Source organism: Wyeomyia smithii, chromosome 2 (assembly GCF_029784165.1).
Source record: "Wyeomyia smithii strain HCP4-BCI-WySm-NY-G18 chromosome 2, ASM2978416v1, whole genome shotgun sequence".
Classification (NCBI taxonomy): Eukaryota; Metazoa; Arthropoda; class Insecta; order Diptera; family Culicidae; genus Wyeomyia; species Wyeomyia smithii.
In genome coordinates, this window is record NC_073695.1 from 111,333,729 (window position 1) to 111,348,531 (window position 14,803).

At 38.1% G+C, this 14,803-nt stretch overlaps 1 protein-coding gene across 1 annotated transcript; it reads right to left on the reverse strand.

The window, feature by feature from the left end:
* Positions 1-772: 772 nt before the first annotated feature.
* On the reverse strand, positions 773-13,565 carry LOC129721066 (cuticle protein 19). The gene is made up of 3 exons (XM_055673192.1): positions 13,470-13,565; positions 1,722-1,901; positions 773-1,643 (listed from the first exon to the last, which is right to left on the reverse strand). The coding sequence occupies exons 1-3, from the start codon at positions 13,479-13,481 to the stop codon at positions 1,416-1,418; spliced, it is 420 nt and encodes a 139-aa protein (XP_055529167.1). The 5' UTR covers positions 13,482-13,565; the 3' UTR covers positions 773-1,415.
* Between the last annotated feature and the right edge of the window lie 1,238 nt (positions 13,566-14,803).

The window sequence follows — 14,803 nt, forward strand, 5'->3', positions numbered from 1 at the left end:
AAACAATGATTATTCCATTTGGTTTAATTATTTATTCATCGTTTTTTGCATAGTTCGTTGCATACAATTCCTTTCAAATCCTCTTTATCGTTATTGTTTATGATCACGTCATTAATTCGTTCCCTACTTCTTCTGACACTCTTAACAGTCTCACTTCGCACTGCAGTAAATACCATCATATTACGCTAGTTGTAATTAATACACGTACTTATTACAAAAGATAAAGAGCGGGTGAGAAAAAAACCGCTCGACATCTGATAAATCGTTGTCCGTTAATAATAGCTAGCAGTAAATATCAACATACACATAAATACAAAGTAACAGGCGTTTGCTTTTTTGTCCGTTACAGCTGAAGACGAATGAGGAGATAGTGGTTAAGGTAATAAAATGAAATGATAGTAAAAGTTGTTTGAGATGGCCCGAGCAACCGGCATGTTAGTGGAAACTTCGATCTCTAAGAGCTTGGAAGAAGTTGTTAGTCTACATTTCTGAGTGTATTTCGCATTCGGTTTGTGACCGGTCGTGAAGGATAGTCGATTGGAGTTGTTGTCGTTACCGGCAGCTTGGAGTAAGAGATAATCTACGATATGTTTCCTTAATTGGAATTTCCGGTGTTTGATTCTTTCAAAATTGACTAACAGCTAACCTGTTTTTGTTAGGCCTCGCACCTTGGAGCGAGGTCTTATGGATAACAAGCAATACTACACACTGACGGTTACGTAATCAAGGAAACTTCAACTCGACATGTGCCTTCAACGATGTGTCGGAAAGCTGTGTTGCTGATGGGCAGGAAAACCGACCGGCTTCAGCTTGTTTTAGCTTACCACTTTTATGCTTGCTTTTCGGAACGCGATGATTAGTTATTTACATGCACTGTAGTACGTTCACGCTATTTAGCCTAACGTTTAACTCCGGGTCCTAGAGGTACGGTGGGTAAAGGACTGGAACGTATGTTCGGGGTTGGCCAGCACCAATCATCGGGATGTGCTTGATTTTTCCGTTCGTTAAGCAGCTATTTTAAATGATTTCGATCGTTTCCAGTCCGCTATGCTTGATCATATGCAAACTGTTGTAAATCGACTCGGACTACGTGGAAACAACAAAGCACCAACAATTAACAAATACTTCAACAAAATAACGATAAACAAATATATGTATCACAGTTCAGAACAACGAACGGAAATCATCAAGCACCACTAGGTTAGCGAGAACTTCAGAAATGATAGGTATAGAAAGCCCACAAGGATGAACGAAGCTGACAGTCATGTGTTGGATGGCTTTGAGGATCGGAAGAGATTCCTCACGTGACTTAAACAAGTTTTGTTTTTGGTAAGAAAAGGCAGTTATCGTGACAGTCTACAACAAAAGTTACTGGCTATCGCTGGGCTCAGGAGAATCCAGGAGGCCATTCTGGCTTAGTAATGTTCTCCGTGATGGTGGGTAATTGGAGCGGTCTTGTGGACGACAGCGTTGAATCCGGTATGCTTGTCAGCGGTGTAATCGACGGTACGCACGGAACCGTCCGGTTCCACCAGAGAGTATTGTCCCTTCACAACATCACCGTCGCGGGTTTCGTGCTGGCTTTTCACATCTCCAGTATGGAAATCATTAACTCCATACTTGAAAGCATACTTCGGTGGGGCCTGTAAAAACAAACATTATACGACAATAGATATGTTAAGAGACGTGGGCGGGTCCGTGTGATTCAAACAATTTCTTACATAATAATCGACATGTTCATCCTCGTGATGGGCATACTCGTGGTGTCCATGACCATCTCCAAGTGAGATCCGTGCGATTTGACCATACTGATGTTCTCCCGCGTCTTGCTGTCCATAGTATTCTTCGTAGCTGACGGGATAAGCAGCAGCGAAGGCAAGCAGGGAAGCAAACACCACAAACTGCATAGATCACAGACAAGCGATGGAAAATATCAAAATAAACAAATAATTTACATTAGCTGGTTTATCTTATGCTTGAAATACACTGCTATCAGTTGTTGTACAATCTAGTGAGACTAGAATACAAATACAATAACTAACTGTTGATTGCTGATCGTTGAATTAACGACATCATCCACTCATCAAATGATAATCAACCACTCTTAAGCGGACATTACACTAAGCAAATATTTGCTATTTTTAGTACGAACTTTATTTGCACAAAAAAAAATCCGTACTAAAAATAGCAAATATTTGCTTCGTCTAATACCTGCTTTAGGTGCTATCGATATTTGAATGGGATAGGTAATAATTTAGAAGCAGTTTTTTTGAAAACCTATCATTAACTGACGCACTTTAGCCAACTGCGCTGTTCAAGCTTATAGTTTAAAAAACTTGAGTCAGCTTCCGAAAAAATGGGAAAGTATATTGTGAACTCTTTGACGTCACTGCTGCAACACAAGATATATGCTTTATTTGCTGCTGATGAGTTTTGGTTCATTTAATAAAAACGTAAATATTATTTGTTCATTAATATTCAGAAATAGTTTAATAAAATCCCTAACTTATGGGGAGCTCCGTGGCCACAAGGTTACAGAGTCCGCCTTGGTAAGCGGGTGGTCGTGGGTTCGAATCTTAGTAGAATCAGGCCATTTGGTTGCCAAAGGACTTTAGCATGGGTTTATTCTCAGGCTTCCCACCAAGTACCTTTCCTTCAATCTGAATTCTACAGTGCCTCTGTTGACTCTCCTTCTAACAAATTCAAGTCCCTGTTATAATAAAACTGGTGTGAGTAACGTATGAAAGTTCTCTCTAGGGAATTGTAATTAGGCGATATTGTTAGGAGGGACAGAGGCTCGGTATAGTAGAGTAGTAAGCTTGAAACGGAAAGGTAAAACTTACACACAAGCACGGATATGAATGATAAACGTATCACTTACTTTAATAGTGTTACTGCTAATAATATGAAGTGCGGAGTACAGAAAACACCTGGGCAATATCAAAATAGATCTAAGCTCTGGTCGCAGTGATGAGTACACACCAAAAAAATGGGCCCCAAAATAAAGAATTCATGTTGAACATTTTTCAAAGTTGTGATCTATGTGCTTAGCGAAACATTTTTGTTCCAATGTAGCAACAGCTTGTCACTGTTTTGGTAGATACATAATATTTTTTCCAAATGTTTTGGATACGAGAAAAAACGAACATGATGTGTAAATTTCGTTTGTATCATTTGGTAGCAAGAACTGTGCTGCCGTAATCTCGTAGACTGACGTAGGCGTCATTTTTCAAAAATGGGGTTTTTATGATAATTTGTTCGTTATTCGAAGACCCATCTTTTGGTATCTTTTTTTTAGTTGTTACTTATTCGTACGTTGCTTTAAATCAAGAAAACAAAATGACGTATATGTTGCGGGGGCCTAGTGTGGTTGGTAACGTCTCCGCCAACCACGCTTGACGCCTAGGTTCGAATACCACTGCCAACATAGGTGTCGATGGTAATGAGATGGCGTGATCCACTCACAACCAACGCAACTGGTCTAGATTCAATCCTAGCCGACACCGAGAGATTTTCTGAGGCGAAAAATCTCTGGGATCACGCCTTCCATCGCATGAGGAAGTAAAGCCGTTGGCGCCGGTCCGTTGATAATAAACGGGTCGTGAGTTAGGGTCCTGGGTGTGGAGTCGCCTCCCTGGACGTCGGTGATTGGCCACAACAGTGGCGGAACTAGACTGACGGAAAATAAGCGAGAATAAAAAAAAATGACGTATGCACCATATCAATACAAAAGTGACAAGTGACCCGTTCGTTTTTGGGCCGTATTGAAAAACTGATCAAATGGATGTACGACATAATGTTATATCACGGCAGTGTGGATCAAACCACTTTGAGTTTACTTCGTTCTACTTTTACACGTAAAAAAATTCTCCCCAACTACAAATTTATAGCTTCCTTATTTTCAAGTTAACTTTAAGCTCATAAAAATGATGTTGTCAATCGTTTGGTTCAATTTTTAGTACACATCATTTTCCAATCACTAAAATTATTTTGTCTTTAAAAAAATATTTTTGAATAGTTAATCCATCCACGACTGTTTAGTATCAAGTTTTCAAGTAAGTATCAAGTTTTCAAGTAAGGTAAGTTTTCAAATTATTGGTATTATTTTGAAGGGTTACTATGTCTGTATTAATAACCAGTCCGTTATTTGTTTGCCTACTGGTTACATTGTATGTCTCTCAATAATATCTTTCATAGATAAATCGACCAGCTCAAACCGGTGTAGGGGTATGAGGTGGGACCATCATCATCATCATCATCATCATCATCATCATCATCATTTTACTGTATATCCAATACTGTTTTTCAAATATTGCGTACAGTGTGTTACAGTTGTCATTTAATTATAATTGTTCAAAATCACTTGAAATTTCACTCATTATCCGCAGTTACCGTCAAATTTCAGAAATCGTTCGACTTTGTAATGATACGGTTGCTTGAATTTTGTAAAAGTTTAAAAAAGTTGTCTTTTCTCACAAACAAAGCCAAGTTCTCGAATTAATACGAAATTATCGTGAAAAGGCGGACATAATCGAGGTCCTCAGCAAAGCTTGAGCTCGAATAACCGCATATTTCGTGGTTACTTCTTGGTTACTTGATGGATCTGAGCTGGTGAAGTTACACAAAGAATCACCGTAATATTTCTAATTGCGGTTAATTTCATTTTTATTGTACAACTCTTCGCTTTGTGTAAACCGAAAACGACGCCGGTTTCGTCCTTACGGTCTGTTAATGAGGAAAGGAAGGAAGTGTTACAATCGTTGTTTGCAAAGGCCGAGTTTACCTCTGCAGTCAGAAGGATCGTAGCGCTAGCCCCGCAATTGGCCTGTACCTACACTTAACAATTGGCTACGAAGTCTGTGTATAACAAACAGAAAGTCGAGTTCCGAGTCGGAATGTAGAACCGAGGCTTTGCATATCTAACGACTGTTACAAAATGGAAAAATATTTTTAACACCGTGGTAGGTGACGGATTTCTCAAATAGATCTACGATTCTGGTCGCAGTGGGGAAGTCCATACAGAAAAGAAAGTGTCGGATTTTAATACGTTCTTTTCTCTACGCTTACAACTGCTATTTTTACCTAGCCTCGTTACTCATGTCAAGTATCGGCAATTGTAATTGCTTAGAGAGGTGTTCAACATTCAACTGTGTGTCGAGTTTTTTTTTAATTTGGTGTGAAAGAAGTGAAGAAGTGAGAGAATGTCGGGAGCCTGAAAATAGACCCATGCGTAAAAGTCCTTCTGACACCGAACGGTCTGATTCCACGATCGCAGTCCTCAGCATAACCTGAAAAAGTTATTTTTAATTAACTATCGTCAGATGATAATTACGCTTTCAACTGTCGCTTTCAATTGAAAAACATGTGTTTCATTACCAAGCCTTTTGTGAGTCATATGAAAACTGTTCGATTTCTCTATTATTGATTTTGACAGCTGAAGGGCTCGAAAAGGAAAAAAGTGATTTTCAATTGAAAGCGAAGATTAACAACGTCACTATCTCCGGACTATTATCAACTAAAAATGGCTCGGAACGCTGACGTAGACAGGGTGCTTCCATCAGTAAAATGAATTTCCATACAGTACAGTGCCTCTACAATTATGGGTCACTTTTACGCAAATTTGTTTATTACCGTGAAACTGAACAGTTTTCATTAGCATTGGTATTTTTTTGTAACTCACTGCAAGGTGGCGAAACCCTGGAAAATCAGGGAATGTAAGGAAATTCATTTTTTGATCAGGGAAATCAGGGAAGATCAGGAGAACTGAAAAACAATCAGGGAAAAAATTATAACCGAGACGCGGCCCATTTTAAAACGGCTCTTTTGCGCTACAGAGGAGTTTTTTCAGCATAAAAGGCTAATGCAGGACCTCTACTATTTGGTTTTATATCCGATCGAACTCCTTTTTAACAGGGATTTTAGAGTTGCGTTCATCTACGTTGCGTTGCATTGGTACTGAATGCTGAAAAATAACCATAATTATACAATGGAAAAGATTTAAAGTTGAAAATGTCACTAAAAACAATAACTCTGCTAGGTGCAATAACCCATAATGACCAATAACTGTAGTAATGTTACGGTTTTGCGGTGCATAATTGTGGATCAGTCCATATTTTGGCTGTTTTTATTATTTTTGCATGATAACGCATCAAGACTGAATAAGATTTTATAGACTAAGATTTCATAGACTAAGATTTGTTCCACTTAGTATTTGGCAGTTTCTTTTTATTTACTGCAGCACCTCTGGTTGTCGTACCGAGAAACTTATAACAGCATAGCTACTATGCTGAAACCACAGACTAACAGACGTAACACTGGAACCTGGCTCCATCGCCACAAAAAACGTTCATTTCAAATTTTCAATCGAATAACAGTCATCGCGCGAAAACGTCGTCTGGGGCGCTGTCATGCAATCTCATACATATTTTGTAGTTCCCCGTTTGACACATGCAGTAAAGCTGGCGCTGATGTCGAAATACATGACGCAGCGCGAACACGACAGCAGATGGTGCTAGTGTTACTAACGTAAAGTACTGGAATCATCCAAACGATGATTTTATTGAAAATTTGTTCGAAGTGTTATGTCTGTTAGTCTGTGCTGAAACTATGCGAGAAAGAATTATACCGTACAAACTATCATGTATTATTACAATAATGCACAAAGTTATTTCTACCAACATTTTGTGGTATTCAGTACATTAGTGTATTGTGCGAATAATAAACAATAGCAATGTTTGTTTACATGTTTGTACTTGGTGAATTTCACGGTGAATCGAAACAATTTCTATTTCTAGAAGGAAATAAATATACCGTACATGATCCTTGATCATCTTTAACCCATACAAAGTATACAAGTAAGTATGTTTGCACGGTATATAATAATAGCCATCATTAAATTTTATCTTCCTCATCTATGGGGAATAGTTTTCATAAATTCCTGTATCGCAGTTCATTTTATTTGCTGGAAATGCCGAGAGGAAAATCATTATTTTTGAAGAGCGAGCGAGAATCACGGCTTTCAGAGAACGTGGACTAACTATTCGCAAAATAGCTCATAAACTAAACCGTGATAAAGGTGAATTTTCTCAAGAATCCTGAAAACTATGGCGTCCGCCTACTTTGGATCCTCGAGATAAAATACAAATATCTCGCCTGGCTGTAGATATAAACTTGAGTGCAAGCCAGATTAACGCTCGAATGTCTCTTTCAGTGTCTAAGCGAAGATAACTACAGATTTTGAAAGAAAATACTCACATTTAATACCAGCAACGTTTGAAAACACCGAAGCTTCTACCCCGACACAGAACTGCGAGATTTGAGGTTGCAGAACGGCATATGTTTTGGGAGGACGAATGGAAATCCGTCATCTTTCCGATTAGAAGAAGTTCAACCTGGATGATCCTGATGGTTGCCAAATGTAATGGAGGGGTATTCGCCGAGAACCCGAAACTCATCATTCGAGAATCTTTCAGGAAGGTTCACCTGTGGTGTGGGCCGCATTCGGACATTTCGGAAAGACACCAATTTGTTTTATTTCTCATAGAATGAATTCGGAGAAGTGTGTTGATCTGGTAGACATTGTTCGATTTTGGTTATAGTTTGTGGGGAGAAAACTGAATTTTCCAGCAGGACAACGCGGCTACCAACTGTTAAAAATTATCAACATCATTTCTAACATCACAAAAATTTACTGTTTTAAAATGGCCTGTTATAAGCCCCGATTTAAACCCGATCGAGAACTATGGGGGGATCTTGTCACAGCGAGTTTATGCACATGGACGTCAGTATGAATCACTTGGACAATTGAAGACTGCTATTCAAGAAGAATGGTCAAACATCGATATCACTCAAGACTGGAACGCGCAAAAATTGGTCGACTTCAAATTGGTCTATTTCTGTTATAGATGCATTAAAAAACCCGAAATGCTGCATTTGAAAGTAGAGTGTATATACAGTCGTTGCTATGGTGAGTTTTGACCGTTTGCTCTCCAGTTTTAAAAATGGCTTCCTTGCAAGAGGAGCAGCGTTGTAAAATTTTGCTCGCGCAGCACGAGAATCCGACGTTCTCGCACGCCAAGGTGGCAAAGTTGCTGGATGTGACTAAATCGACTGTGACAAACGTTTTGAAAGTGTTCGGCGAGCGTCTGTCGACCACCAGAAAGCCTGGAAGCGGCGGCAATCGTAATCCAGAAATGGCAGCGATGACGAAGAAAGTGGTGGCAGAAAATTAACAGAATTCTAACCTCTCCATCTGAGACGTCGCTGGCAAGCTCAATGTGTCCCATACTAGTGCGCAGCGGGCCAAGAAACGAGCCGGGTTGTCGACGTTCAAGAAGGTGAAGGTGGCGAACCGCGATTATAAACAAAACAAGTCGGCGAAGCAGCGGTCCCGGAAGCTGTATACGACTCTGCTCACGAAGTTCAACTGTGTCGTCATGGACGACGAAACTTATGTGAAGGCGGATTTTAAGCAGCTTCCGGAACAGGCGTTTTATACTGCATCAGGAAAAGGGAAGGTGGCCTATATTTTCAAAACTATCAAACTGAAAAAATTTCCGAAGAAATACCTAATCTGGCAGGCCATATGCACGTGTGGGTTAAAAAGCGGTATTTTCATTATTACGGGAACCATAAATCTAGATATCTACGTCCAGGAGTGGAGTACCTCAAAAGCGGCTGCTACCATTCCTTAGGAAACATGAAAGACATGTGTTGTTCTGGCCAGAGTTGGCGAGCTGCCACTACGAAAAAAAGGCAATCGAGTGGTATGATGCGAACAACGTAGTTGTGGTACTCAAAAACCACAATCCCCCTAACAGCCCAGAACTTCGCCCTATCGAACGGTATTAAGCCTTGGTCAAACGGAATCAAAAAACTAGTATAAAATTTGATAAAAGGTGTTAGGCAAGTGGTTTTCAACCTTCTTCAGTTCATGCACCCCCTTTTGATAATTTTCACAAGCTTTTCCCCCCTATCGGCACCATGAAAAAAAAGCTGTAGTAATTGAAAAATATGAGGCTCTTTAAACTTTAATTTTCAACAGGTTTCGAGTAGGAGCAGGAGAACACCAATACACGGGCATACAATTCAGCATCTCTTGTGAAGGTGTGTGTGACGATTTATCGTCAACAAGCACATTTGACGAATGAGTGCCTATGGAGCAAAATAATGCGCATAAAACTTAGGTTTTTTGCGAGCTAATTCATTGGACACTGAAAAAAAATGTCGCACCACCGTCAATCACAAAAGCGCATTACATGTGAAATTTTTCCACTCGCAATTCCCCCTGCAACGATCAAATTTCCCCCTAGGGGGGAATTCCCCCCGGTTGAAAACCGCTGTGTTAGGCGGTAGACGCGGCATTTCGGATTCGGCCAGATTATTATAAATTTTGACTGAAAGAATCAATTTTTTTGTCGACCATTTTTTGCGCGTTCCAGTTTTTACTCTTCAATCATTGATTGTTTGTATGCCCAAACGTTTGGCTGATGTTGTTGAAGTTAGAGGTAGCTGTACAAAATATTAGCGCTTGTTTCACGAACGAATGGTAGTGGAAACACATTTGATTTTTATTGTACGGTTTACTTATTTCGTATGGATTGATTACGAAAAGCTCAAATTTATTAGCATAGTGAAATTTAAATAAAATATAATAACATTCTGTGCTTGCGGTTTTGTGTGAGAACCACTTCTATATTGTGTTGCGTATGATTTTGCTCCAAAAGTAAAAATATTCAAAGTTTTCGCATGTACGGTATATTTATTTTGCGGACTGTAGACTTAGCGGCATTGTTCAGGAAACGTTGGACGTGTGTTTCAAAGACAGTAAAGTAACGATATTTCACGATAGTTTGCAACGATATTTATGGTTCCTGATTTGTAGATTGGAATCATCTTGGTAGTTTTCCACATGGACAGGAATGTATGCTTAACTAGGGAACTGTGAAAATAATCGTTAACGGTGTTACTAGTTTGGCTGCACAAATCTTTAGTTTATATGGCGTCAATCGATCAACGCCTTTTGTATCATCTAGGTTATTCAGTGCTTCGAAAACGTCCGTGTCAGAAAAGTGAAATTCAAGAAGATGCACCTAGTGCGATGGTGTAAGCCGACATCAAAGATGACTAGAACAAGATACCTGACTCTTGCAGAATTCATCGGACATGATTTTCGCTGCGCGTGAGCAAAATTCGAACTAATTTATACACTGTTAATATGATGTACACTTAACGTCAAAACCAACTGACGACAAGGCCAAGACATGACTGCTGAAAGGTGAAACAATTTATTTCAGTAAACATGTGGACGACTGTACGGTGCTGCCATCCGAAAAATGATAATAATGTGTACGAATGTTTAGTTCCCAAACATGAAACCTTTCGGAAAAATCAAGAATTATTGGCGCATCATTAAAAATTAAGCGTACCATCAGAACTTCCTGATAACCGCTATAAGCACGTTCTACAGCCAAGTTTTCCACCCTTGCCGAGATTAAAAAGGCAAAAATCGGGTGGCCCGGTGAACCTGACGATATGCACAATGGTCCTAAAACCTGGCTTGCAACATATCAAACTTTAAGTTTTGGTAGAATTGGACCTGAGAATGAATATAACCCCTCAATATAAACCCCCACTCTGACAGCCAATTACACATTTTTCTTTTCTACTTTGAAGTGCAAAAAATATGGCAATAGCAAAGCAAAGCCTTGATGCTACATTCCGATTCGGAACTTGACTTTTTTATACACAGACTTCGCAGCCAACTGTTTAGTGTACAGGACAATTGCGGGGCTAGCGCTACGATCCTACTGACACTAACAGTTTCTCCCGAGCCGAGACTCGAACCTACGACGACTGGCTTGTTAGGCCAGCATCGTACCTCGAGACCATCTAGGAGACAATAGCATTAAGTGCAAAAAAGACAATATCATTAATCTGCATGTTATTGTGAGCATCGAACTGACCAAACTGCTACACCTTTTTCATATATAATTTTGAACAGCTCAACGATCGATGACAGAGTTCGGTTTTGCTCATAGTGACAATTTTATGAGAATTTATGTCATCAGATGACAGCAGGTATCTTGTTCTAGTTATCTTTGCCGACATGTTTTCGGATTGGAAAAAGGAATGATAGTTCGAATAACGCTTTTGAAAAAGCCGGCAAATAGGTTGGCAGCTTCCTTGGCTGTGCTTGCATGACATCCGTCAAACTCTAAGGAATGCGCTTCGACGATTTCCGGGTGCTGATAAAATCCCAAAATTATAATGGGTTCAACTTCAGATCTGATTGCAGTCTATTCACATACGATAAATAGGTCGTCGCCAGAACATAAATCAAACATGTTAACAAAAATTTAAAATCGAACTAACAAAAGAACGAAGTTTCTTTACAAAATGCAGATTACGTATTTAAATTCGGTTACAACTCATGGATTGGATTACTTCGATTTTGAAAATATTCACCCAAGAACTTGATTCTCCTAATATTATTTAATTTCATTCAGTTTTCATATTATTATTGACATTTGAAATTTGAGCATTTTTTTGAAAAGACGTATCTTAAAATATATTGCGTAGAATTTTTTGAGGAAACATTGGAATCAATAAGTTGAATAAAAATTGTCCTGGGCATTGAAAAATCGCAAATATTATATATGTAATTAGAAAACATTTCGAATCGTCGTTAAATTTTGTTCAGGATATATGGGCAATAAAAGTTAGTGCAGAAACGTAGTTTTCCTACACTGTTAAACTTGGATACACCTTTCTGTGCTAGAAGGATAGGAGAATAATTTCTTAGGACGCAATAAAAAATACAGAAAAAAACTTAAACAAAGTGAACTAAGATAGCAGCTAAATATTTTTGGCAAAGCAATAAAAAATTTACAAAGCAGGTTATATATGTTTTATATTTATATATGTTCAGGTGCTCTGAAATTACATAGGAAAATTAAAGTACCATTTTTCATTCTGAAAAAAATAATAAGCTAAATATTAACGGTAAATAGGTATATGCAAATAGTACGAATTGAGTAAACTGGAATGATTGATCACATGGAATAAAATAAAGTAGGATTATTATCACCCACTGTCAAAGCAAACGTAAATATGCCCATTACATTAGATTCTATCAGAAACATAAAAGGTTAAGCAGGTATGTGATCGAATGTTGATCTCAAATAATTATAATAACCAATTTTTTTAAGGAAAAATATTTCCAATTATAGAAAAATTCGATGCATTGAATTATTTTTCGTTTCTATAGATTCTGATCAAAAAGTGTACTGTAGCACATGAATTGTCTAAATATCGATTTTTTGACAATTGACTACTTTGAAATATCAAAAGGAAAAGATTTTTAAGTAAAAAATATTTTTAAGTGAAAAATATTTTTGAAGATAAACTGAAGAAATAAATTCTTGAAAAAAGATTACTTCCAACAGAAATTTCTATCAAACATGTTAGAAATTCACCGAAACTACCGGTTGGGCGATCCAGATTTGTCGCAAATGGTTCGCAACAATACCGTCATGAAATTATCTTCTTGCTAAACATAAACGTCAAGGAAAGTATAGAAAAAATCTTATTTTGCAATCGAAACCAAAATCCACTCACACTGGTAACCCAAAAAAATTGAATACTAGTTTCTGAAAATTAGTTAATAACAATCAACCCTCTAACAGGTTCACACGAATAACATCTAAATATAAATATTTCTCTATAGAAGTAGATTAAACAATTTAAGTTTTCGAAAAAAATGTTCATCGTTTGTTGGAACCAAACTGAGTAACAAGCAGCAATGTTTTCTAAATCTTTAAACTTATTTCCCACACATTTCACTTGAAGATGGCATCTATGATACACTAAGATTGTGCGATATTGCAATAATGCAGTTTGAAATACGATACTTGCAGATTGGAGACCTAAACTTTTGACTTATGCCTGCTAACGGAAACTCCCTACGAAGGTATCTTTCCCGAACAATAAAACATATCTCCATAATAAACTTCGGTCGTACAACAGTGCATACAATTCATTCAGGTGTTGTTTACTTCATTTGCCTTTAAAATTACTCTAACATGATCAACTAAAAAATGATTAGTTGCTGTTGTTGATAAATTTGAAGAAACGACCATTTTCACAGCCACGCGTTTGCCACACTCGTTATTAGAAAACTTTCTGCATTCAAGCTTCAAGCGACTCGGTATCTAACAAACTATCATACTTTGCTGGTGCTATTTTGGCTGCACTAACGGTTGTTTGCATGATAAAAATTTGTTCTATTATGGTTTCGGGTATCGATGTTTAAACAAATCGTCACTTCAATTTAAATCACTTGTTTTTTCATATACATATTCAGTAACCACGATCGTTGCACTATACTGCATTCACAGTCTTTTTACCGCTATCCAAAATATTAGCAATGTTCGAAGCAATTTAAACTTCCAGCGAGTTTCCCACATTACCTTGAAAGCCATCTTCACACAAAACAAAATAAATTTTCCTTCGGAACGCAACTAGGCACACTGCACTGAGCAAAGGACTAACACTGAATAATGCACAAAACATCACATTTCCACGCTTTTATATAGGTGAATTGGCGGGGTTGGAAAAACATTGCTGAACGGCTAGGCTCTCCCGGCGAACCTTACGAGGTGAGAGAATGACAGAGAGAGAGGATTTAAGATTAACAGGTCCGAGCAAACTGGCCTGACCTCTGTGATGTGCAACGAAAGAAAAGCAAAAGTTTTTTTTTCACCTTGGAAAACGAAATCAAAATATATAAAAAAAACAGCTGATTATTTTCCCAACAGCGACTATCACGTAAACTGTAAGTCCAAATCAGTGCGGCAAAACGAAGCTGGTTTCGGTGGTTTGTCTTCTTGCGGTCAATCGGTGCACTGATTCACATCAACGAGCAGCATAATATCTGTAATGAATGATTTTTCAACTGCATAGCGAAAACAGGGTCACACAGAAACGACAATGACAGCAAAACACCCATCACTGCAAATATTTAACAATGGAACTGTGTGGTTTGAGAAACCGCGCGTTCGTCACTTAAGAGGCAGACGAACTTTTTTCGAGCAAGTCTATCCGAACAGTCGCCGTTTAAAGGGGTGTGGGTGCTTTAGCAACCTTTGTTTGTTGTTCGTAACGCAAGTTCAAATGGCGGATAATTTCATTGTGATGCGCACAGATTTTTTGAATTATCTCGGTTTTTCTTCTTCTCAACAGTGAGTGAGGATGGCGGTCGAAACTAAATACCTCTCTATTCGATTTTTATCACACTGAAACTTAATGAGTTTTAACCAGATTTTGTCATTTTTAAATATCTTCTTAAGTAACTTATCGCTGCATCACAAGATGGATGAATTATGATAGTTCCATTCATGGATTAAGACTTACATAAAAATACTAACCAGTTCAGTTATAAAAGTTGTTAGCAACTGTCAAAATCCCGATAAGAACCAATACATCTAAGTCAGCGGACAGAATTAATACATTCGACACACATTTTAAATAAGTGTCAAGCATTCAGTTTACCGACGAGTGACTTTTCGAAAGGTGTGTAAATAAATTTCTCCATAGACTTAGACTTATCTCGAAAACGGTTGCCTTTTGAAAGTTAGTCACCAACGAGATCAATACATCATTGAAACATGACCATTCACAAAAAGATGAGAGTGAGAAAATGCTCGAACCATAATCTTTAAGAAAAATCATGTTTTAAATTTCTGCCTGAACTTTTGATCAGAAATTTTGTAATAACTTCCGGGGAAAATACAACTCAAAGTAT

What these genes read in the sequence shown, in the direction of transcription:
- LOC129721066 (XM_055673192.1), bottom strand. An exon ending in ATGAACATGTCGATTATTAT is followed by an intron (nt 1,644 to 1,721) that starts GTAAGAAATTGT and finishes TTGTTTTTACAG; the next exon opens with GCCCCACCGAAGTATGCTTT.